General features: G+C 44.9%; 1 protein-coding gene across 2 annotated transcripts in view; it reads right to left on the bottom strand.

Moving 5' to 3' along the window:
• SPTLC1 (serine palmitoyltransferase long chain base subunit 1) overlaps positions 1-18,397 on the bottom strand; it is a 55,530-nt gene extending 37,133 nt beyond the window's left edge. For both annotated transcript variants that reach the window (XM_035029177.1, XM_035029178.1), the window contains exons 1-5: positions 18,307-18,397; positions 15,463-15,570; positions 13,460-13,554; positions 656-749; positions 34-106 (exon numbers count right to left, since the gene is read on the bottom strand). In XM_035029177.1, the coding sequence (XP_034885068.1) occupies positions 34-106; positions 656-749; positions 13,460-13,554; positions 15,463-15,570; positions 18,307-18,363 (427 nt within the window). In that variant the 5' untranslated portion in view covers positions 18,364-18,397. The remainder of the gene's footprint in view (positions 1-33; positions 107-655; positions 750-13,459; positions 13,555-15,462; positions 15,571-18,306) is intronic.
• Between the last annotated feature and the right edge of the window lie 7,163 nt (positions 18,398-25,560).

The raw sequence follows: 25,560 nt of genomic DNA, 5'->3' as shown, positions 1-25,560 counted from the left end.
TTAGGCAGTTTGAAAAAGATGGCAGAAACATACCAAATGTGCCATAAAATCCTCTAGGTCCACAAGTCCCCACGCCATACTTCTTTAGAGATGCCAAAGCTGCTGCCTTTGTGGAAGAAAATTCAGGTCTTTAATAATTTATCTTTCAGGGTTCAAAACTGACATTTCCTATTCTTTAACACCCCCCCCCCCCACTACTTTCCTTCCTTAGAACCGTGGCAATTCTAACAGGATATAAAGAGCAGACACATGTAAAGATTTAGGGACAGAACTTCAAACATGGAAAAGTTATATTAGTTTAATTATCCAAATGTGGTTAACTCAAGGCCTTCATGATTTTTGGTATTTCTGGGCATAAGTCTTTCCTCAGAACAGTTCACTGGCTCACAACCTCCCAGGAGACAGAGCAATTTCCTAGGCACACCTCTGACTATTACCTGGGGCTGGCTCACACGGGTCTCTGGATGTCACTGCTGCTAAGACACACCAGACATCCTGATTGCCCACCCTTTGTCGAAACCCTGGTCACAGTCTGCCAAGAAAGAGTAATGGCAAATGGCCAGCAGACAGAGCCCTTTCCGATGTTCTGCATTTGTCTTTTATCTCGTGCCCAGTTTCATAAGTAATCGTGCTGTCTTCGGTAGGTGTTACTTACCTTGACCCGAGAGTTATCCAACAATCCCAGAAAATTAAATGAGGCAAAGTTGACACATTTTTTTCCATTCACCACAATGTTGTGGCTGGGAGGGCTGGGGAAAGAGAGGAGAGTGGTATATTTGAGCGACACAGAAGTGATGTCACTCTACCCTAGTTGCACACCAGTCACTAGCTCTCTCTTCTAACTAACTGACTGATTATTTTAAAGATTTATTTATTTCTAGAGAGAGAGTGTGAGTGCACACACGGGAACAGGGGGAGGGGCAGAGGGAGAGAGAGAATCTCAAGCAGACTTGGAACTGAGTGCGGAGCCCGCCATGGGGCTCGATCTCATGACCCTGAAGCCATGACCTGAGCCTTAATCAAAAGAGTCAGCCGCTTAACCGAGAGTCACCCAGGGGCCCCTCTTATTTTTAAAATGTAAAATTAGAAAGTGGTATATTACAAATCAGTCACTAATTCTATTCTTATTAGGCTAACTTGCAGTACTCAAAAAAAAAAAGTGAGCTAAAATTCCAACACAGATAAATGGCAAATCTTTTATTTGGTTTTAAAACTCATTAAGAAAGAAGTAGCTGCAGTAGTTAAAGAGTCTGCCTTCGGCTCAGGTCATGATGCCAGGGTCCTGGGATCGAGCCCCGCAACGGGCTCCCTGCTCCACGGGAAGCCTGCTTCTCCCTGTCCCACTCCCCCTGCTTGTGTTCCCTCTCTCGCTGTGTCTCTGCCAAATAAATAAATAAATAAATAAATAAATAAATAAATAAATAAATAAAATTTTAAAAAAAGAAAGAAGTAGCTAAATGAAGTGAATCACCTTGGGGGGGAAAAATCTGGAATAAGACAAACAGGAAGGAAATATATATATATATATTTTTTTTTTTAAAGATTTTATTTATTTATTTGAGAGAGACAGAATGAGAGACAGAGAGCAGGAGAGGGAGGAGGGTCAGAGGGAGAAGCAGACTCCCTGCCGAGCAGGGAGCCCGATGTGGGACTCGATCCCGGGACTCCAGGATCATGACCTGAGCCGAAGGCAGTCGCTTAACCAACTGAGCCACCCAGGCGCCCAAACAGGAAGGAAATATAAAAACATCAAGATCAAAAGCAAGAATGGGCAGAGCAAGTTATGGCTTTACAGTTAAGGAGTTTACAAATACATGTTAACTACAGAGAGACACCACAGCAGGCAGTGGGATGTCTCCCAGGTCTTGTTAGTGCTGGAATACTACGTGAAGAGGGATCCCTCCCCTACCCCCAGGGAGAAACAAAGGAACAAGGTGGCCAGCAGCACGGGAGCCCAGGCCTCAGCTGGGCTGGGAGGAGACGGGCTCTTTAGATGACCAAGTGCTCTGCTGACAATACTCCCAGAGGTCAGACTGCAAAACCACGGGGCCAAACCGCAGGTCACGAGCTAGTGGGGCCAACTGGTCACAACCGGCCTCTTCTGGCTGAAGGAAGCCGTGAGAGAGTGGCTCAGAGACCGGCAGAGCGCCCGGCACAGGGCAAGGGCAAGGGCAAGGGCAAGGGCTGTGGCACGAAGCTGCTTCCTGCGTCCCCCGCGCTGCTGTGCCCACGGGCCGCTCTGGAAGACGCATTGAGGCCAGAGAAGGCTGGGCAACCCTGCCCTCGGGACCGGTTCACAGAACTGGTTTTCGAGCAGAGAAACAGAAGACGCTGGGAAACCCAGGAAGGAAGAGAATGACCACCAGAAGCAGGTGGACCTGTAGAGAAGGCAGGCGCACTGCCGGAAAAACACATGGGCTGCAGTGAGGCAGGCAGACCCCACCTGCACTATGGCTCCTCCTGGCTTCAGGAGCTCGGGGAACCTCCCTGGCTCTGTGAGTCTCTGCTTCTTCATCTACGCAGTCAGGACAGAACCCATCTCTCAGGGTAAATTGCTATAAAAGTGCGTGGTCCATTAAGAGGTGCTCTCTAAATATTCCTTCCTTCTTCCCTATGGCCTCAAGGGCTTCTTCTCCCCCCAAACACCTGCTCTGATTCTGAATCCACCATGTCAGTTTCCTACCTCTCGGGCCTTCTTAAGTGTCCCGATCCTCCTGGTATGGAGGTGCTGGTGCTCACCAAGAGATGAAAAAACAAAGCCGTGGAGACAAGTCTGTATTAAAGGTTGCTGCTGGAAAAGTCAAGGCCATTCTACAAAAGCTAATAGGCAGAGAAATCAAACCATCAAGAAAAAGTACGCCCAAAGCCCCTGACCACAGCTAATAAGCTGTCAAGAGGCATCATGACGTAGGAGTACAGGGATCTTGCTTCTGTCGGCACTTGGAGCAGGGAAGGAAGGCAGTTCCTAGCAGAAACGGAAGGTTCACACGCGAGCTCTGTGCAGGCTTGCAGGTATGTCACACCCAGCACTTACACACGAGGGAGGCTGGAGCACAGGACCCTTCAGAGTCTCTCGCAGAAGCAAAGAAAGCCAACCTACAAAGACAACTCCAAAATCAAGGCATCAGAGGACTAGAAGGACGGAAAATAAAACCCTTTCCAATCGAAAGCCACCACCTCACTATTAGTGAGAGTCAGTAATTATAAAGTGAACTTAAAAATAAGGAGGACAGTGTTTTTAACAGGAGACTAGGATTACAGAACCACATTTTTTTTTTTTTTTTTCCAGAACCACATTAACAATGGTTTGGGTACCAGTGTGAGAACAGGCACTTAGAGCAATGAAAGACTCTAGATCTCAGGAGAACCATGTGTATACAAATGCCTGGAAAATGATAGCAGGTGCCCCACAAACTACCAAATCACACACATTTCTTTTTCTATGGAAAAAAATAAAGTTGGATAAATAGGTACAAAGGTGAATTCTAGACATATTAAAAACCTAGAAGATATTTTGAAAGAGATAACAAAAGAAAATGTGGAAAAATGTCCTTGTGACACCTTGGAGTATAGAAATGATTTCTTTTCTTTCTTCTTCTTTTTTTTTTTAAGACTTTATTTATTTATTTGAGAGAGAGAGAGAATGAGAGAGCACATGAGAGGGGGGAGGGTCAGAGGGAGAAGCAGGCTCCCCGACGAGCAGGGAGCCCGATGCGGGACTCGATCCCGGGACTCCAGGATCATGACCTGAGCTGAAGGCAGTCGCCTGACCAACTGAGCCACCCAGGCGCCCTAGAAATGATTTCTAAACAAGTCCCTCCACACACAAAGAGCGAGACCAAAATGGATGAATAGGAGTCAAAATTAAGAATTTTGGTTGGGGCGGCCAGTGGCTCAGTTGATTAAGCATCCGACTCTTGATCTCAGCTCAGGTCTTGATCTCAGAGTTGTGAGTTCAAGCCCTGTGTTGGGCTCCACACTGGGTGTGGAGCCTACTTAAAAAAAAAAAAAAAAGAATTTTGGTTCTGTGATGACACCACAGACAAAGCTAACAGATGGGTGATATTTACTGTACTTCACGGAATCTAAGATGCCATCACTGTTTTTTAGCTACAAGTAAGGAAGGAAAACAGTGCCAATGAAAACATAATGATATTTTCTTGTGATCTAACACTTTTTGAGTTTACACTTAATTAGAAGTTCTATTAGGTATGCTTAGACACAGATTTCTGTCACACTACGTCTGCACGTCTAAAAGGGAAAACGTAACATAAATCAGTCAACACATCCCTAACCTCTTGACCTGAGTCTCGACCGTTTTCTCCCTGCTGCTAAGGCATGGATTTCACAGGTGTTCCTACAATATTCTCCTCCCTGCTGTCAGGAGTACCCCATGTCGTGTAGGAGGATGCTCCCCCATCATCTCTGAGGTTACCTGACAGGTTAGTGTCCCCCATGCCTCAAATTTTGATGCTGGAATTTTCCCACTGGACTAAAATCCTATTTCCCCCGATAGACTCACATTTCTAAAAGTAAGCTAAATTATCCATAGGCAGCAGCACTTTGACAAAGGCTGTTCAAAGCCTCAGTCACTGCAGCCTCTGTTCACTGGCTCGGAGGAGTCTGGCCCTCTCTCCTGCCACCCACCGATTTACCTGACAGCAGTGTTCATAACTCTACTGAAGTGCTGGCAGTAAGCACAGCAATGACCAATTCATGGAGAAACAGGCAAGGACACCCCCCGCTGACAATGGTTCTCAGCAACCCTAAGATTCATCCCCATTTCAGAGATCTTAAAATAGGAAAAACAAGAATGTGTGTCTTAAAATTAACGTACAGAGTATTGTATTGAAAACAGACCCAGATGAAAGTCTACATGGTATGTGGGATTCTTGCTAATCAAAAAACACGCTAAGAATCCAGTAAAAAAAAGAGGTAAAAGATGTGAAGAAGCATTCACAGAGGGGAAAACCCCAGCAGCTAGTAAGCAGATGAAATGATACTCAAAGGCTCGGATAATCAGAAAAATACAAAATAAAACAATGTTGCCAAGCAGGGCTACGGGGAAACTGGTCCCCATATCCTAACTCAGGGGAATGGAGATGGGTGGATCACCATGTAGAGAAGCCCCACAGGGAAATCAGACAGGCGTGTGTCAGAACCCCACGCCTGGCTCCAGAGAGACTCAAGCAGCTGTACAAGGGGCCAGCAATCACCATATTTTGTATTGCAGTGGGGAGGGGGACAGCTTAGGTATCCATCATGAGGAAAGCAGCTAAGTACACAATGGAATCCTACATAGCAGTCAGAAGGAATGAACAAGAAGTACATCCAGTCCTCCCACTTCTTCTGTTTGCCCTGCTTTGAGATTTCTTCATTATCACTTAACACCAGCTAACATTCTACTTATTTCACTCTTGGCTTGTCTTGTCGCAGAAGAACTAAGACTGATTTACTGTATGTGCTCAGCACATCCCTAGAACACAATGGGCACGCAAACATATGTTCAAAAAAATGAGTGTGAATTAAAAAATCACAATGAAGTCTGGAGCACAAACTTAAAAAAATACATTCATAAACCATTAAGATGTGATTTCAAAGGTATCGTGACAATTAACACTGGGAAACCTCACTGAAGCAGACTCGGGGTGCTGGAGGGGAGGCTGCAGGGGAGGCTAGTAGGGGGAGCAGCTTGGCTCAGTGTCAGGCACAAGGAAGAACTGGGGATTACAGGCCCCTCACAGGGAAGAAATCTTCAATTACAGGCCCCAACTGGGAGAGATGGACACTGCATCGCCTACAAGAGATCCACCACCCCTGCAACTCAGCCTGTGACAAACCCTCACTGCCCTGAAATCTTGCTTCTCTCCAATAAACTTTCATTAAAACAACGCCTCTCAACAGCTTCCTCCTTCTCCAGAAAATAACATTCTTCTCCCTTCTTTGTTGGACTTGCCTATGGTTTAGCCATAACTTGCTGGTCCCAAATTGCAATTTTTATTCCCAAATAAACCCATTTTTGTTGGTTAAAACAACTATTTTTAAGGTTAACAATACATGCATAATAAAAATAATAAAACATATCATCTTAATAATTTAGAAATATATGACATCAAATGATGAATGAAAGCTTGGTGGAAGTATTTCAGTGGGGGGGCTGAGTGGGGGGGTGGGGGGAGGATGAAAGGAGGCAACGGATAAAGCACCCAAGAGCAGAGTGCTGCGTTGTGTGGGCGCTAACCGGAGTAGGACGGAGGACAGGGTCAGCACCTGTGTCCATAAGAAAGGCCCCACGTGGGGAAACCAAGACGGAGCCTCAGCTGAGTCAGAAGACAAGCCTCTGGCAAAGCTGAGTGAGCGAGGGGACGCAAACGCACACTGCCCACGGGGGAAACGCGACCCCGCAGATGTGCCGTCATACACGTCTGTACCTAAAGGGGGGTATGTTTTACATCTGCAGACCAACAAAGTCCTAGAAACTGCTTCAGGCCAATACATTCAAAAACAGTAAGAAGAAATGAACAATTACTAAATGACAGTAACTAAAACTTACTCAAGAAGGACACCCGAACAGCTTGAAGAACTCACTGAAGACATGAAGTTCAGGACGAAAAATCGAGGCTCGAAAGAACCGACAACACAACAAATGCAGACTTGTTAGAAGGCGGAGGAGGTTCAGGAAAGTGTCCTCCAGACTGAGAAAGCACTTCAACACGGAAAACCGAAGCCAGCCACTCCATCGTGTTCACGGAGCTTTGTTCGGGGTAACGTACTGACGGGGTGATGAGGCAGTAGGGCAGTGCGCAGCCTCCTTGGCCCCCACCCTCAGCCCCCACCCTGGGCCCCCACTCTCGGCCCAGTCCAGGTGAGCCTAACCCCTGGCTTTTACGGAGCGCAGGGTATGGGGGTGAGGTCACAGGGTAGTTATCTAAAGTGGGGCCTTCTGCACGCCAGTGATCTTGACCAGTTACCTAAAGTGCCTTCTTTAGGGAAGATCAGAACAAGCCTTGCCTCCTTCTGGTCAGGGCACACATTAACCTCCACGGGGCTGGATCATGGAGCCATGAGGGAGGTCACTGCACAGGCAGGACGAAGACAGAGGGCCAGAGGCAGAGTCAGTGTTGCCAGCATGCCTATGATATGGTGGCTAAGAAAAGGGTAAGACCAATTATATGGGATACCCGAACTGGACCAGGCACAGTAAGGGAAAAGAAACAAAACTCACGCTTCAACATAAAGGTTAAGAATCCCAAACATTAGCAAAACAAACCAGCAATGTATAAAAACTAACCAAACAGGGGCGCTTGGGTGGCTCAGTCGTTAAGCGTCTGCCTTCGGCTCAGGTCACGATCCCAGGGTCCTGGGATCAAGCCCCACACTGGGCTCACTGCTCGCCGGGAAGCCTGCTTCTCCCTCTCCCACTCCCTCTGCTTGTGTTCCTGCTCTCGCTCTCTCTCTCTCTGTCAAATAAAATCTTTAAAAAAAAAACCAAACAACTAACCAAACAGCCTTATTCCAAGAATGTAAGAACTATTTATTAATAGGAAAACCTACCAGTGGCTTCTGGTAAACAAAACAGAATGAAGGAAAAACCCATCAACCTCTGGTCCCTTCTAATGGGACATAAAATGCCTCCAAGGTGTAAATATCTGATGCTACTAAGACCAGGATGCAAGGAGAGATGACAGTTAACAAATGGACAAGTTGTATTTGAGAAGTCAGAGACCAGAGAGAAAGCTGCACGGGAGCCGGCAGTGAGCAGCTCAGCCACAACTCCTGGAAAATGACCCCACGCTAGGGGAACGGCTCCCTCTGAGCTTGGGGACAGCCTGGAACCCTTCTTGTAGGCAGCAGCAATTCACTCAGATCCCCTTCCTGCTCTGCAGAAAGACAGGAGACTTACTCTCTGGAAAAGCCTGAATATAAACTCAAGTCCTAAGGATAGCTGAGGGATGGGGCCATGCTGAAAACAGGAATCAAATATAAATCCAGCTCATGAAAAATGGGACACTGAGCCCTGATCCTGGAAAACAAAGGAGTAAATCTTCGTAATCTTGGATTAGGGAAGGATTTTAAGATCTAATACAAAAGCACAAGCAACAAAAGAACAAAACGGATAAACTGGACTTCATTAAAATTAGAAACATTTGTGCTTCAAAGTACACTGTCAGAGAAGTGACAAACCCACAAAATGGGGGAAAATATTTGCATGTCATATATCTGATAAGGGACTGGTATCCAAATATACAAAGAACTCTTATAACTCAATGATAAAAAGGCAAATAACCCAATTAAAAAATGGGCAAATGATTTAAGTAGGTTAATCTCCAGAAAAGACATATAAATGGCCCATTAGTGCATGAAAAGATGCTCAACATCATTAATCATAGGGAAATGCAAATCCCAACCACAGGGGGATTATCACTTCTCATCTAGACAGTAAGTGTTGGCCAAGACAGGGAGAAATTATAACTCTCATGCATTGCTGGTGGGAATGGAAAATGATTCACCCACTTTGTAAAACAGACTGGTGGTTCCTCCAAATAAGTTTCCACAAACCTCAACAATTCCATTCTCAGGTGTATACTCACGAGAAATAAAAACATATGTCCACAGAAAAAATGTGTACACAGAGGCACCTGGGTGGCTTAGTCAGTTAAGCATCTGCCTGTGGCTCAGGTTTTGATCCCAGGGTCCTGGGATGGAGCCCAGCGTCGGGCTCCCTGCTCAGCTCAGTGTGGAGTCTGCTTCTGCCCCTACCCCTGCTTGTGTACGCGCTCTCTCTCTCAAATAAATAAAATCTTAAAAAGAAGGGTAAAATTAAAAAAAATGTGTACACAAATACCCATGGGAGTTGATGTACATACATAATTTTTCTCCTTTCATATACTCCCAAGTGAAAACAACCCTCAACGTCCATCAACTAATGAATGTACAAATAAAATGTGATATATTCAGAGTGAAATATCTTATTATTCAGCCACAAAACTGACATATGCTACTATGACGTGGACAAACCTTGGAGATATGATGCTAAATGAAAGAAATCAGACACAAAAGGCCACATACTGCATGATTCCTTTTATATAAAAGTCCAGAACAGCCAAATGCATGGAAAGTAGATTAGTAGGTGTCAGGGGAAAGTAGCTGGGGAAAGGGGGAAGTGGGGAGTGAATGAGGGTGAGTGTGGGATTTCTTTTCGGGGTGATAAAAACATTCTGAAATTAGATGGTGGCAACGGTTGCACAACTCTATGAATATACTGAAACCCACTCAACCACGGTGAATTAAAAGAGCGAATTTCGGAGTACCCGGGTGGCTCAGTCTGTTAAGCATCTGCCTTCGGCTCAGGTCATGATCCCAGGGTCCTGGGATCGAGCCCCGCATCGGGCTCCCTGCTCAGCGGGAGGCCTGCTTCTCCCTCCCCCTCTGCTGCTGTTCCCCCTGCTTGTGCTCTCTCTCTGTCATATAAATAAATAAAAATCTTAAAAAAAAAAAAAAGCGAATTTCATGGTCTGTGGATTGTATGTCAATAAGGCTGTTATTGAAAGAAAAAAATCTATCCAAGGTAAGTAAATTCAGTTACTCATGTTAACTCGGTACTGAATGAACAGCACTTTTGCATTCACTGAAAAGTAAATTTATCAACAACAGCAAAACAGGCTTCAAGATTTTTTGGTGGTTTTTGCAGACTGTTTACAAAATGCTGTTAATTACTACGAAAATATTCTATATAGTGAAAACAATATAGATGCTAAGGATCACCAGACACTGAGGTGTCTAAAAAGATCAATAAGAACTGATAAGACAATCACTCTAGTGTAAAAAAGTAAAATAAAAAACAATTTTAAGATGTGTAAGGTTTCAGGGCGCCTAGGTGGCTCAGTAAGTGAAGCATCTGCCTTCGGCTCAGGTCACGATCCCAGGGTCCTGGGATCGAGTCCCACATTGGGCTCCATGCTCCGTGGGGAGTTTGCTTCTCCTGCTCCCCCTGCTTGTGCTCTCTCTCTCTAATAAATGAATAAAATCTTAAAAAAAAAAAAAAAAAGATGTGTACGTTTTCAAAAAAATGTACCCTTCATAGCCCTTCCTCAGGAGGCTATGTGGACTCTAATGGGAGGGAGGAAGCCGGGAAAGAGCTGGCCAAGGCAGGAGAGGGATAAAGGGAATTCCTGAGCCTAGAGTGATGGGAGGGCCTGGGCCACCCGGGGAGGCAGCTCCAGGAAGCAAGCACCAGTCAGGCCAAGGCAGGACAAAGGTTTCAGGAAGACAGGAAATGAACCCCACACATGGGAACATTCTGAATGGAGACTGACGCTCCTGGAGGCAGATGACAGGATGAATTAGGTTGACTTGGAGAGCCAAGCAAGCAAGCAAGCAAGCAGGAAACAAGGAAAACAAAAGCATACAAGGGAAAAAATGTAATTACAATTGTCTACATACTGAAAAAAAAAGGTGATGCTAAGCTTAACTCATGAATGATACTAATGTGGTCACAAAAGTGTCAACACTAAATAATCCAGGGCCACCTGGTGTAATAACAAATCTGTGCTGGGGAGAAGGGAGGAACAGGGGCCTGCGTGTGGCTTGCAGGGGATGTCCTGTCAAGGGGGCCCAGGGAGCCCCACCACAGCCGGGGGCCACAGCAGGCTGCTGCCTTTCCCAGGTCAGGGGCCGCCTTTCTCGACCACATGAAGTCAGTGGAGGGATGACTACAGCCTGGGAGTGTGGGTGTGTTTTCAGAGAGCCAGTCCTTACCTCCTGCAATGAATGGGTAAAATTAAAACTGGAAAAGAAAGGACACCACCAAGAAATAACAGCATAAGCACATTCCTTAGAAAAATACAGGTAAATCCCAGAAACAGAAAGCGATTACTTGGAGAGTGGGAATCTGGGGTGAGGAAGGGTGGCATGATGGGCTGCAGTCTTGCTCATAAAAACTTACAACTATGCATCATTTAAAAAACCTATGAGTATAATTTAACATAGTAACTGACTAGAGCAGAGAGATCATACCACCATCTCAACAGATACAGGAAAACATGGGATAGCATTTAACATTCTGATTTAAAAAAAAACTAACGAAAAAGCTCCCTTAGCAAACTGAGAAGAGAGAGGAAGGCCCATAACTTGGTACAGGTCATCTCTCAGAAGCCACCAGGACACGGAGGCTCCTGTCACCACTCCTATCCAACTGCATGGGAGGTGTCCTAGCCAGCGCAGTAACACAGAAACAGGAGAAACGAACACGCTCTGGTTCCCAGAGACAAATCCATTAAAAGACACACAACATCCATGTCCTGGTTGTTAAGCAGGCGTTACCATGGGCGGAAACTGATGAGGGGTAAGTGGGATCTCCCTGTAGTACTTCTTACAATCACATGTGAATCTACTCTTATTTCAATGTAAAAAGTAGACGGGAAAAAAAAAAGATAAGCAGTCTTTATGAAGAAAAATACAGAACTTTACTGTAAGACACAAAAGACCAAAGTGATACACCAGGCACATAGTGATAAGATTCAGTATCAGCAAGATTCCAATGAATCCAAATCAGTGCACTGCTAGTCACAAACCCAAACTTGTTTTTCGGTCAAACTTGATCAGTTAAACTGAAACTGACACTGAAGAATAGAGCTGCAAGTAGCCCGAGCAATTCTGAAGGACAAGGAGGTGAAGGGCTCACTCTAGTCAAGGCTTGTTCTTAAGCTGTGCTATTTATATGACGTTCTGGCAGAGGGAGAGACAAATACGCCGACAGAGGAGAAATACAGCCAGAAACAGACCTGTTAGAAGGGCACGTAGTATATAAAAAAAAGGGAAATTTCTGTTCAGTAGGTATACAACGGACAATTCAATTAAGAATGCTGGGATAGCTGACCACCATACAGAAACAGGCACATTCGACCTCTCGGAATAGGGAAGGACTTCGTAACCACAGCATTGATGATGAGTAAGTCTGAGTTCGGAACCCATAAAAATTTTGATGACCACAGAAACCCATGGAGTGAAGAATGCAAGCTTCCCTTACATCAGACCAGAAATGGAAGGATACACTCAGGAGAATATGCCGCATCATATTTTTAGACAAAATACTGAATAATTTCATGGTGTCAGGGATATGTGTTAAAAGTATAAATATAGGGGCACCTGGGGGGCTCAGACAGTTAAGTGTCCGACTCCTGATTTTGGCTCAGGTCACGATCACCAGGTCTTGAGTTCAAGCCCCGCATCAGGCTCTGTGCTGAGCGTGAAGCCTGTTTAGGATTCTGTCTCCCTCTTCCTCTGCCCCTGCCTGTTCTTGGGCACACTCTCTCTCTCTCTCCCTAAGATAAATAAATAAATAAATAAATTTAAAAAAAAATACCCCAAACAAACGTATAAACGTAAGTGAAAGAAAGCCAGCCACCAACTTCATGATAATGGTTGTCCTTTGTGGCAGATAAGAGTTAAGTGGTAGCTGGGAAGGCATTTCTTTAGCTATATCTGGAATGTTTTCTTTTTTTTTTTTAAGGTAGATTTGAAATAAAGATAGCAAAATGTTAATGCCTATTTATTCTGGATGGTGGGTATACATGGGTCAGATAGTTCCTGTAAAATTAAAATATTTCTTAATTTAAGAAAGCATATATGGTGAAGCAAAGACTAGCAACAGAAGAAGTAAACACAAAGACAGATCAGACCTTGGAAGCAGGGAGTGAGGCAGCACAAGGAAGGTCAAGTTTCAGAATTCAAACTGTGAAAGTCAAGTGCTGCTGTCTATACCTAATCATTAAGCAGAAGTGTGAGCACACTATTAATATCTGGCTACGAAGGGAGCCCACTATGAATCTAAAATCAGTAACAATCAAGCTGAGAAAGAGCAGGAGTGCTGCTTTTCATTTCAAGTGTGTCTCACTATTTGAAGTATTATCAGGAGCATGTATTATTCCGCAAAAAAAGATTTTTCTTTTCTTTTCTTTTTTTTAAAGATTTTATTTATTTATTTGAGAGAGAGAGAATGAGAGAGAGCAAGCACATGAGACGGGGGAGGGTCAAAGGGAGAAGTAGACTCCCTGCCGAGCAGGGAGCCCGACGCGGGACTCGATCCAGGGACTCCAGGATCATGACCTGAGCCGAAGGCAGTCGCTTAACCAACTGAGCCACCCAGGCGCCCGATTTTTCTTTTTTTTGAACGGAAAAAAGGGACAAACTGCAATGCCCAAATTGGAGACTATAAAAAATATCCATACACCCTTAATAGAGAGTCATATATTGGGCACTAAAGCAGAGAGTTTCTGATCTTCAGAGATTTCTGAATATTTTATTTCTGTTATAAAAGAAATACTACACAAACCTCTGTATGGTTTGGCAAGTATACCTATAGGAAGCCGACAGAGGAGAAATACAGCCAGAAACAGACCCGTTAGAAGGGCACGTAGTATATAAAAAAAGGTTTGCTTCGAGAAGCAAACCACTTTACCCTGAAACAATGTTGTAGTTGAGAGCAGGATGGTCTTTCGAGATGGGAGGAACAAGAGGTTCTGGCTGCCACTCTTCAATCAATTCTTCCTTTTCCTACGGGAGAGAAGGAAACACAATACAGCAGGGTGCTGGTCACCGGACAGCGACTGTTTGGTTCCCACACTTCCGTTACAAAGCAACCAGTAAATTGCTCATCTGTTTCTGCCAGTGACCGCGTGGCAGCCCGCGAGGCCGGGGTATGTCACCCACACTGTCCACCTGTGACCATGGGCCAGAAGTCAGAAGCAACTCAAGATCCCCTCATATTCAAGAGACTGCAGATCCGTAAAACAGAAGGGCACTGCATCTATGCTGCCAGAAGTTAAGCTTTAAAAACACAGTTTTTTTTCTTCCACAGCTTTGAGGGTAAGATGTCTGTGATTACTAAATCTTGCTAAGTTCAGCTTTCAGAGGATTACTCTAAAGTTATGTCTGGTCATTCTTTTAAAAAATGTATATATTGGGGCACCTGGGTGGCTCAGTCGTTAAGCATCTGACTTCGGCTCAGGTCATGATCCCAGAGTCCTGGGATCGAGTCCCACATCGGGCTCCCTGCTCAGCGGGAAGCCTGCTTCTCCCCCTCCCACTCCCCCTGCTTGTGTTCCTGCTCTCGCTGTCTCTGTCAAATAAATAAATAAAATCTTTAAAAAAAAAAAAATGTATTTATGTGTGGACTGCCAGCTTTATAAACAAAAACTCAAAAAATACCAGGAATGATCAACCGCTTAAAAAGCTGATCTTAAAAAGAAACCAGCCACCTGATCATTCACAAGGAGTTCTGAAATGCCAAGGGAAAAAACAGAGACAGGACCTTTGCCCTGGATGGCCCAATCTTACTGCAGTGCTATCCAGAGTGTTCCATGGCACACTAATCCCACAAGGTAGTCAGGACAAAACAGTGGGGGAAGGAAGGATCTATGGTCAAGGTGAGGGCATCTCTCCAAACAGGTTCAAATATCCACTGGCCTAGTAAAGGTTAAATGAAATCATATAAAAAGACATCCCCTACTCTGCTTTAGCCAGGTTTCCAAATTATATTTGCCCTAAGAACCATGTGCTTCATGTCCTTTGGGGGACACTGCCTGACCGTCTTATGATTAATATGAACGATCAGGATGGCGGCAGCCAGCCAGTGCAATGCGGGAAGTGATCGCCACACTGCTGCATTAATTCTACCCCAACTCCACGCTGTACTCAGTGATGCCTTGTGAACCAAAGTTGTACAGATTTTCATGGAAAAACCTTTCTCACAGTCACTGGTTTCTCTAAGCATCCTGGCCCAGCGCTACAGAGGCTGGACAGGGAACGGATCCGAGTGACAGAAACCATGGTGCGGTCAGAACCGCTCTTCCCTCTTGCACTGGGGCACCATTCCTAGGTGCTCCCACCGGAGTGAGAAGGATAAGCTTCTTTTCCACAAGCCCCCTCATCCTTCAGGCAAACAGGACTCCATGTGGGCAGTGCCACGGGTCCCCTAGACACTTCTGCTTCCTAAGGTTTGCCTGGCTTGGGCTGGGTCCCTTACTACAGAGAACGTATCAAAATTCAGTTTGGGGTGGGGAGGTGGGAGGATTCTTTCCAACTCCGAATTTCCTTTATGAAGAACACAGGGAAAACTTTCGTTTGGGTTTCAGAAACAGTGGTGCTCTTCCTGAGCAGCTCACGTCACCCTGTGCGCTGACAATCGAAACCCTGTTGCTGCCCATGCTTCCCTCCTACCGTCTTTCCCAGGACTGCTGCTTCCCTCACAAAGTGCAGCGCTCTGTGGCAAGGTGCTCCTCTGGGTATCTGCTTTACCCCTGGCTTCCCCGTATTTTGCTTCCCTGGTATTTCCCTTCCCTTGATTTTTTTACATTACAGAAAATATTTTAACATATATAGGTGAGCCACCACAAATACTTTTTGGAAATTTGTAGCAACTGTAATCATACACTGAATAATGACAGAGATTTAATTTCTTACCTTGACTGTAAGGTCAGATCGTTCTTGTAATTTGTAAGTTTTAGAGAACAGAAGTCTGATTATCCAGAGAATGAGAATTCCTTCCAAAATAAGATGGTAAGCAGGAGCCTAAGAATGAGTCAAAAACCAAAAACGAAATGAAATAAACACTTCCCAAATCTGCACATAAAATGTAATGCATTCATATATATTGCCTCCCATGACCTTTAACCTATTACTCATTAAGATTTATTTTCAAAACTCCTTTCATTTCTACTCAGTCCTTTCCCCATTTCTAATAGTCGGCAATTTCTCTTTCACATGAAAAATCTCTAAGAGCACAGCTTTAAAACCTCTATAGGAAAGAAATTTAATTCTTAAAATAAAATCGGACGCAGAATCCCAACATGTGAAACAATACCAACCATCAGATCCTTCAGATAATGTATGTTTCTACTGGTGGGAAAGGGCAGTAACCAACATTTCACAGCTTTGCTAGCCTTCTACCACCCCAGTGTACCATGGATAAGTTAGGAGAGTTATCTGAACTTCAGTTTCCACAATTCTTAGAGTTTTGCACATCTTACTATATTTTCTGTATCCCTGATAAGCCTCTTTAAATCCTTCTTGGAACATGGCTGAGAAAAAAGACTTTATAATGCCTAAAGGAATGGCAGGGTTTTTTTCTACAGCAGTTCCCCAAAAGTATGCAGTGTGTTCCAAGTCAATAGGCAAAAAGGCACCTTACTGAAATCATCCATGCCAGGTCTTCTTCTCAACTGTACATTTCCAAGATAAAGGCTGGGCTGACTGTTCTGTTTTGCACAACTAGACACACTAAGTGCATGTGGAAGGTTCCAGATAGTGACTAAACCCCAGTCAGTTACACAGTGGTCTACTCCAATAGGCTGTCACTGGAAAGTCATTTAAAGAGGTATTTAGAAATGTAAATGCAAATTATTTGCAAACATTAGACAAAAAGAAAGTGAAGGTGATTCACCATAGTTTAAAAAAAAAGAACTCCAGAATGTGGAGACAGGAAAACCGCAGACAAATTCATAGGTAAACTTCTAAGTCACTATACAATTATCTTTCTAACTACATACATATGTTACATACACATACTATTATTTCTCTTTTGGGTATAAGACTCCTCAAATTCTATACACTAACTGTAACTAACAAGACTAGGAACAAGAATGGAAATTTCTCTTTAAGATAATTTTTAAATATACTGATCCCCCTTGAAAATAATCCATTTAAGAATAAGGACTCTAGCCTAAATATTCTTTTGGTTTTCTTGGGACACCTGGGTGGCTCAGCTGGTTGTGCATCTGACTTTGGCTCAGGGTCATGATCCCAGGGTCCTGGGATCCAGTCCTGCGTCTAGCTCCTTGCTCAGTGGGGAGCCTGCTTGTCCCTCTGTCTGCTGCTCCCCCTGCTTGAGCTCACTCTCTCTCTCTGACAAATAAATAAAATCTTGAAGAAAAAAAAATATTATTTTGGTTTTCTCAATAATTGTTTTCTAGTAGGTAAGCATCTGCCCAAGTCACTAAGCATCTCCGCTCCACAATGAAATCATCCTGAGAAAAATTGAGATACTAATTGTTTAGTGAATTAATCAAAATCACAAATGCAGCTTCTTTTCCTGGAAATGTTTCATCCAAGAGAACGCCTCACTCTTGATCAGTTATGCAGTCCTCAAAAAGGAAGCAATAACGTAACATAATAAAATTAAATTGGAAAAAAAAAAAGGAAGCAACAACATAGAACAGAAAATTGTTCACTTTTTAAAAAAACTTCAATGTCAGTGGCTCTTATCTTAGTAACTATAATTAGGCTAATACTGGCCATCAGTTACAGCACATCTGTTATGTCAACTGTTTTTCAGGAAGTGCTGATAGGTCTTGCAGTGGAAGACACCACCCCTGCCAGTAAGCAGCTATGTTCAGTTTTTGGAAAATTATCAAAAGAAAACTGAGATTCCCTTTAAATGAATACGAGCTCTATAAGCACAGGAATTTCTGCCTGTTTGTTCACTGCGCTATCCCCAGTGTCTAGATCTGTGCTGTCCCAATACCACAGCCACCAGTTACCATGTAACTGTGTACATACATATCTAATTTAAATTAAATGAAAAATTTAGCCCCTCACTTGCACTAGCCACATGTGGTTGGTTAGTGGCTACCAAACTGAATAGCTCAGACACACAACATGCAGAAAGTTCTACTGGACAGGGTAGCGAAGCTCTGTAGACACATTTCAAGTGAATGAACATTCTCTAAGACTGAAGTTCTGCTATCGTATCATCGAACATACCTGAAATAGCCTTTCAAAACTCGTAACTATTCTGCCTTTAAAAATCTCTAAGAAGTGTTGCATCTTCACAAGACAGAAAACGGGACGCATGTGGGAGAATCACAAACTATTTCATATTCCCAATTCCTCTATCGTTCGGCTTTCGTAATCCCTCGCCGCGACAAAAACAAACACCAACATACAACAATTCCGTCCCCTAGTACCTGTTCCACAGTCCCAAGGACCTGAATTCCCTAGGACCTTCCCAGACTCAGATCTTCCACTCTCTTTTCACCACCCCGTTTTACCATCAGTCCCAACTCCGGTTTTTCAAGACCAGCCTCGCTCCTGCGCCCCCTCCCACCTGTTTCTTTCCTGAGCCCCAAAGGAGACCCTCGGCTCCCGCTCCCGCCCGTGCCTCCCCGCGAGCCCCTCCAGCCGGAGAAGCCGAGGGTCGGGACGCGACCCAGCCAACCCCGCCCAGGACTCAGGCCACACACCCACCAGACCCGCCCCACCCCGGAAGGGCCTGGTGTGGTCGTGGGCCGCTCGAGCAGTCAAGCTCACCTCGTAAAGCGCCTGGACCATCTCCACCAGCACCCACTGCTCCGCGACGGTCGCCATACTCAGCCACTGGCGCTCCCTTCCCGGAAGCAGGTCGCAGGTACGTCAGACAGCGCGCGGCGCAGCCCAGTGACGTCGTAGCGCCTGGGGCGGGGCTGGCGAGCGCTGGGCACCGCCTCCTGGCGCTTGCGCGCTGGAGGAAGGCGGGAGGCCGGGGCCTCAGAGACCGTGGGTGTAGACCTTGGGGTCTCATCTGCCGGCCGGGGGTGGGGGTGGGGGGGTGGGAACAAGTGTTCCTCTGCCGCCGTGCTGTGCCAGGGCCCGTGCCAGGCCCTCGGGAGGGAGGGGTTAATAATAAGTGGCCCCTGCCCTGGGCCGGTAGTGTTCTGTAATCACAGACGTGCTCTTTACTACGAAATGACAGAAGTAACTCAGGAATGTGTTATCCTAAAAAATACAGAAACAGAAATAAAAGTAGCCGCCTCTTCTATAGCACCTGCGATGTGTTCTGCATAGACCAACGCTTGGCGGGAATTAAGTCATACAGCAGTTTGGTGTGGAATCTTCTGGAACGTTTGTAGGCTCATGCAAACGTGGTGTGCGCACACTTCCTCGGACCGGACGTCTTAAATCCAACAGGGACCCTAGGGCCAATATTGATCGACAACTTGATTTCTTCTTGTAGTGTTTTCCCCATTTGTCCATAAATCTTGTGTTTTTAATCTTAATGAAGACCGTGTCTTGGGCGCCTGGGTGGCTCAGTCGGTTAAGCGTCTGCCTTCGGCTCCGGTCATGATCCCAGGGTCCTGGGATCGAGTCCCACATCAGGCTCCTTGCTCAGCGGGAAGCCTGCTTCTCCCTCTGCCTGCCTCTCTCCCTGCTTGTGCTCTGTCTCTCTCTGACAAATAAATAAATAAAATCTTAAAAAAAAAAAAATGAAGACCGTGTCTTGGAATAATGTGTTATATATACATATTTCTTGTTCCATTTTCCTTAAATGTTTCCCGATGGTGAACACTTAGGTTGTTCTCCGCTTCTTCCTGTGTTACCAACAATGCTGCGGCAAACGTTCATGTGCATGTGTCTTCTTTCTCAAAGCGGGATTTTAGTCACAGAGTAGGCACAGCATTAACTTCGGTAAATACCGCCAGAGTGTCCTCCAGGATGGCTCAACTGCTTTAAAATGTTTGGAAGTGTGGCCACGCTCTAGCTCATTGACGGATATAATCAATCTTCCTAAAGCTTCTGCCATTTTAATAGAGATTAAGTAACGCCTCACTGAGTTTTCTTTTTTATGCCTCTGGTTATTCGTCAGGTTGGGCAACTTTTATTGGCATTTGTAGCACTTCTGTGAATCACCAATTCATATTCTTTGCCCATTTTTCTTTTGGTGATTTTTTATCTTCTTATGGATTTACAGGAGCTCTTTCCACATTCTGAGTATCTTACAACTTTCCTCTTTTATAGGTGACATTTTTGCCCAGTTTCTTTCTAGCTGTTTCTGTTGTCTTCTGTCACACCTACAATTTAGATTTTATGTAATGTGTCAGACTGTTCACTGATTGCCTCTGGATTCAGGTCTTGCTTAGAAAGGGCATCTCTTCCAGACCTCTGCCATCTTCCCAGGCTTGCACCAGTTTGTTGTTGTTTACAGCTGGTTCTTTAATTACATTGGAAACTATATTTTTATAGGATGAGACGTATGGGCCATGACAAATGATCACAAACTGGGTGGCTTGAAACAGAAATTTATTATCTAACAGTTCTGGAGGCCAGAAGTCCGAAATCAAGGTGTTGGGAGGGCTGCATTCCCTCCAAAGGCTCTGGGGAAGAATCCTTCCTTGTCTCGTCCAGCTTCTGTGTCTCTTCTTCAGCTGTGGCTGCATAACCACAGTCTCTGCCTCTGTCCTTGCATGGCCTTCCCTTCTCTGTCTGCCCTCCATGTGCCTTTTAACAGACATTTGTCATTGGATTAAGGGCCCACCATAATAATCCAGGATGATCTCATCTCAAGGGCCTTAACTTAAGTTACATCTACAAAGAAACTTTTTCTAAATAAGGCCATATTCACAGGTCCCAGGGTTTAGGATGTAGACATGTAGACAGGAAAGAAATAAAGGAGTCATCTGTCCCACCACTCAACCCACTACAGTCCAACTTCTGGCCACCCAGTTCACATCTGTCCCACATGCAAAATACATTCACCCCCATCCAACCAAAATCTTAACCCACATTTACACATCAGTAGCTCAAAAAGTCCCAAATCTCATCATCGAAGTCATCAGAATCAGATAAGGGATGTGGGTGAGTCCCGGTATCGTCCATCAGGGGACAAAGCTCTTCTCCGTCTATTGACCTGTGAAACTAGAAGATCACATACAAAATGCAATGGTGTGACAGGTACAGGATAGACATTCCCATTCCAAAAGGGAGAAAATGGAAGGAATAAAGGGGTCATCTGTCCCAAACACGTTAAGAAGGCAGGAGAACAGGTTTCATTTGGTGTCAAGGTCCGAGAATTAGCCTCTATGGCTTGGAGCTGCATTGTCTGTGCCCACGGCTCCACAGGCCCCTGTTCCCACACCTCCAGCTTCTACCTCTATGTTCGTGCCTCTGCCCCCACAATCATTCTTCCTTTTTCTTGAAAGGCAGCATATTCTTATAACTGAGTAGCTCTATCAGCCCATTTTCTGGCTATAGAATTCTGGAAATCTCACAGCCCTCTTCTACTTTGTCTTGTCTCTGTCCCTCAGGCCAACCTGGCAGTGTCCCGCTGATAGAACATTCTCAAAAACTCTGTGGGTCTCCCATGTCTGTCATGAGGTTTCATGCCATCAGACAAGAGGGTCCCCCACACATCCTTCCTGCAAACGCCATCTCTGTTCCTGGCTCTGCTGAGATAGTTGAGTGGATCCATCAGTCCCCTGCTCATGTCTTCAAGAGAAGGTTGTCCAGCCACATCCTGCCCCCCCCCCTCTGATGCACTCCCTCAACAGTGAAGCTACTCATTTTTCATCCTTTGCAATATGGATAAGCCAGGATTCTCCCAAATCATTAAGCGCTGGTTTTGTTTTTGCTCAACAGTGCCTTCTTCAACTTACCTCTATCCTCTCCCATTTTTTAAGAATCAGCAAGAAGGGACCAGTCCACACCTTCAACACTTTACTTAGAAATCTCAGCTAATTATTTAAGTTCATCACCTACAGGTTCTGCTTTCCCCATGACTGCAGGACATGATTCAGCCAAGTTCTTTGCCAGCACACCGCAAGGATCACCTTCCCTCCAGTCCCCATTAACATGTTCCTCATTTCCTTCTGAGCCCTCAACAGACATGCCCGTCACATCCATATTTACTAACACACTGTTCATGATGAGCTACGCATTCTCTGAGAGGGCAGAAAACTTCTCTCCTGTGCTCTTCATTTCCTTCTGAGCCCTCACTAGGTTGCCTTTAAAGTCCATATTTTTACTAATAGTCTCTTCAGGAAGTCCAGGCTTTATCTCTCACGCAGCTCAAAATTCTTCTAACTTCTATCCAATCACCCAGTTCCAAAGCCACATCAACAGTGTGAGGCATTTTGTACGGCAGCACCTTGGCTTCCCAGGACCAAAATCTGTAGGAGTTTCCTAGGGTGGCGGTAACAAATTATCATAAACTGTGTTGCTTAAAACAAGAGAGATTTATTCTCTTAGAGTTCTGGAAGTCAGAAGTTCAAAATCCAGGTGTCTGCAGGGCTGCATTCCCTCTGAAGGCTCTAGGGGAGACTCTTCCCTTGCTCCATCTAGTTCTGGGGGCTCTGTGTGTCCCTTGGCTTGTGGCCGCATTGCTCCCATCTCTGCCTCCACCTTCACGGGGCCTTCTCTTTCTCTATGTGTCTCTCCTCTGTGTTTCTTATAAGGACACTTGTCATCAGATTTAGGGCCCATGCAGATAGTTCAGGATGATCTCATCTTGGGATCCTTAATTACACAACAACCTCCTTCTCTTCCTGATTCGACCACTCAACCAATATTGTGTAATGTTATATCATTATTGTATAATATTATATAGAATGTTGTATATCATATAACCAATATTATATAACTCTATATATAATATAGGACGTACCCATGTACATACTATCACATGAGTGCCTAACATCCAGCTTTTGATTGTGGAGGCATCCATTTCAAAAGACATCCATCCTGAATAAACATTCTTCCAGATGCATCACACAGCTGCCAGCCAAACAGCCAGAGAAGGAATTAGGCTGTCCCCACTGGTTAGGGTTAGGGTTTCTCGCTCAGAAAGCCCTGGGTAACCTAGACACCTGACCACTTGAGTGGCCCCGCTTCCCCCTTCCCACACCCTAATTCCCTAATATTTGCAAACTATATATCTGATGAGAGCTTAATATCCAGAGTACATGAAGAACTGCAACTCAGTAACAAAAACCCAAACAATCCAAGTAAAAAATGGGCAAAGGATTCAAATAGACATTTTTTCCAAAGCAAATATACAAATAATCACTAAGCACATGATTGGGTGATTATCGCCACTGAATCATACACTTAAAAGTGATTAAAATCGATTTTGTTATGTACGTGTTTTACTACGTAAAAAAAAAAAAAAAACCTACTTTTTCTTTATATGTATATATTTATCTTTTATATAAAGTAACTTTTTTTTTTCAAAATTTCCAACTTTCATCCTTTTATGCTTCATCGTGGTAAAATTTCTGACGTCAGTATTCCAGTCCACTAATTTTATCTTGTGCCTATGCAGCCTGTCAGCTCAGGGGTTTCAGCTTGAGTTTCAGTGATCATTTCTAGGAATGTTAATTCGAAATACCTCAGCAGGTATTTCCTGAGCACCCCCTCTAGCACTGGAGTCACAGGACCACAGACAGGTGACATCCCGACCTTCCTGGAGTGCACACTGTCACGGGAAGACAGACCATAAACGTACACAACTAAAGATGCGGTTTAAAGTCATGAAATGCTATGGAGAAAAGGAAAGTATGGACGGAGATAAAGAATTAGAGAGAGTATGGGGCGCCTGGGTGGCTCAGTCGTTAAGTGTCTGCCTTCGGCTCAGGTCATGGTCCCAGGGTCCTGGGATGGAGCCCCACATCGGGCTCCCTGCTCCGCGGAAAGCCTGCTTCTCCCTCTCCCACTCCCCCTGTTTCTGTTCCCTCTCTCGCTGTCTCTCTCTCTGTCAAATAAATAAATAAAATCTTTAAAAAAATAAAAAAAATAATAAAAAAAAGAATTAGAGAGAGTGGACAGGGCATGCCTCTCTGAAGACATATCATTTGGACAGAACTCAATAAATTGAGGGAAGGAGACCCATGAGTGTTCTGCGAGGGAGTGATGCAGGCAGAGGGAAATGATGGGGAAATGCTCGGGGGGTTCACGAAGCCCCGGAGTATGGCTGATGTGGGGTGAGTGCGGCTCCTGCTCGGGCGCCGGAGGCAAGGGTGGCCGACGTGGGAAATCCTCATGCCTGACACGCCGTTTGAAGGTGGAGCTGATAGGATTCGCTACTGTGGGTGGGAGAGCAAGGGGATCAGGGACGACCCAAGATCTTCCGCCTGAACCACACTGTGTGAATGGTGTCACCGTTTCTAAGATGGGGAAGATGGAAGGAGAGCAAGTCTGGGAGTAGGCATCGGACCTGCAGGTGGAGACGTGCCAGGGGCAGGTGGGTGTTCGAGTCTGCAGCTAGACAAGGGGTCGGGAATAGAAGTGTACAGCTGAGCGTCTAGTGGCTGAAGCCCCAGGGAATGAGTGTAGACACAGGAGAGAGGAGGTGAGGGCCTCTGCCTTGGAGCGTCTCTGATCTACTGAGGTAGGCTTTCTCAAGAAGCCCCTGGGTGATATGCAGCTCCCAAACAAGGGAGCAGACAAGAAAGAAGCCAGCATGAGATAGCTCATTCAGAAAAGAAAGGGAGGAGATCCCGGATGGCAGCCAGGGGGCAGGCCTCCCTACCGTGTGGCCAGGTCATGCTGGATGAGGGGGAATGGACCTGGGTGGGTCGCCACCCAGCAAATTAAGAAAAAGAGGCAATTACGCCCAGAAGAAAAATGTTACAGAAATAAATCTTTGTTTGGTTTAGCCAACCTTGTGCTTTTATTTGAGTCCTTAAGCTGTAATGTATGTACTACTTGGGGAAAATCAAAATTAAACCAAAGTGTATCTTTATAATTCTTTACCTTTATAATTCTTTACCTAACATCGTTAGTGCTATGTGTGGGTCCCTGTCATTAGTGATCTATGTGTAGGAACCAGTGAAGTAATGTGGAGAGATTTCTGTTTAGATCTATAATTGAAAAGATTTGTTGGTATAATAAAATTAACTGAAAATCCCTTAATTCTCCCATAACCCAACAGCATGTCAGACATGTAGTTTTGTATACACTCCTTTTTTTTTTAAAGCTTTTATTTATTTATTTGAGAGAGAGTGAAAGTGAGAGAGATCACAGGGGCAGAGGGAGACACACACTCGCTGCTGAGCAGGGAGCCCGATGCGGGGCTCGATCCCAGGACCCTGGGATCATGACCTGAGCCGAAGGCAGACGCTTAACCAACTGAGCCACACAGGTGCCCCTGTATATGCACTCTTGAATCCATTCCTGCAACTCTTTCTTAGTTTCTTAAGGGCTTTCAACTCATTACTGTTGTATCATGGTATGTAAGTCGAGTCATCCAGATGGCTAAGTTTATAGAGCCCTTGTAATCCATCCCTGTGTTCATTTCTCCCTTTTTGTCCCAGGTCCCCACTTCCACTCCCATCCCTTGTCCTTCTGGACACCTGCTCTCACATCTTTAAGTATACTTGTAGCCTTGCAGAATTTATGCAGTGACATTCTCCACTCAAATCATTTGTGAAAAATGTAAAAAGTGAGATTCAGGTTATCCCTGGAGAGCTCTAGTTCTGTGGACCAACAAAGCCACTGGAGATTGGTTCTTCTGAGATCTTTGCTCCACTGCCCAGAGTATTAACTTCTTCTTCTTTTTTTTAAATTATTTATTTATTTATTTATTTATTTGACAGAGAGAGACACAGCGAAAGAGGGAACACAAGCAGGGGGAGAGGGAGAGGGAGAAGCAGACTCCCAGCTGAGCAGGGAGCCTGATGCGGGGCTCGATCCCAGGACCCTGGGATCATGACCTGAGCTGAAGGCAGACGCTTAACGACTGAGCCACCCAGGTGCCCCAGTATTAACTTCTTTTTAAGACCAATAGCAAGATCATTTGAAGACCAGTACTCTACT

Source organism: Mirounga leonina, unplaced genomic scaffold (genome assembly GCF_011800145.1).
Source record: "Mirounga leonina isolate KUSES-001 unplaced genomic scaffold, KU_Mleo_1.0 Mir_224, whole genome shotgun sequence".
Lineage (NCBI taxonomy): Eukaryota > Metazoa > Chordata > Mammalia > Carnivora > Phocidae > Mirounga > Mirounga leonina.
This window is presented reverse-complemented; position numbering and strand designations above follow the sequence as displayed.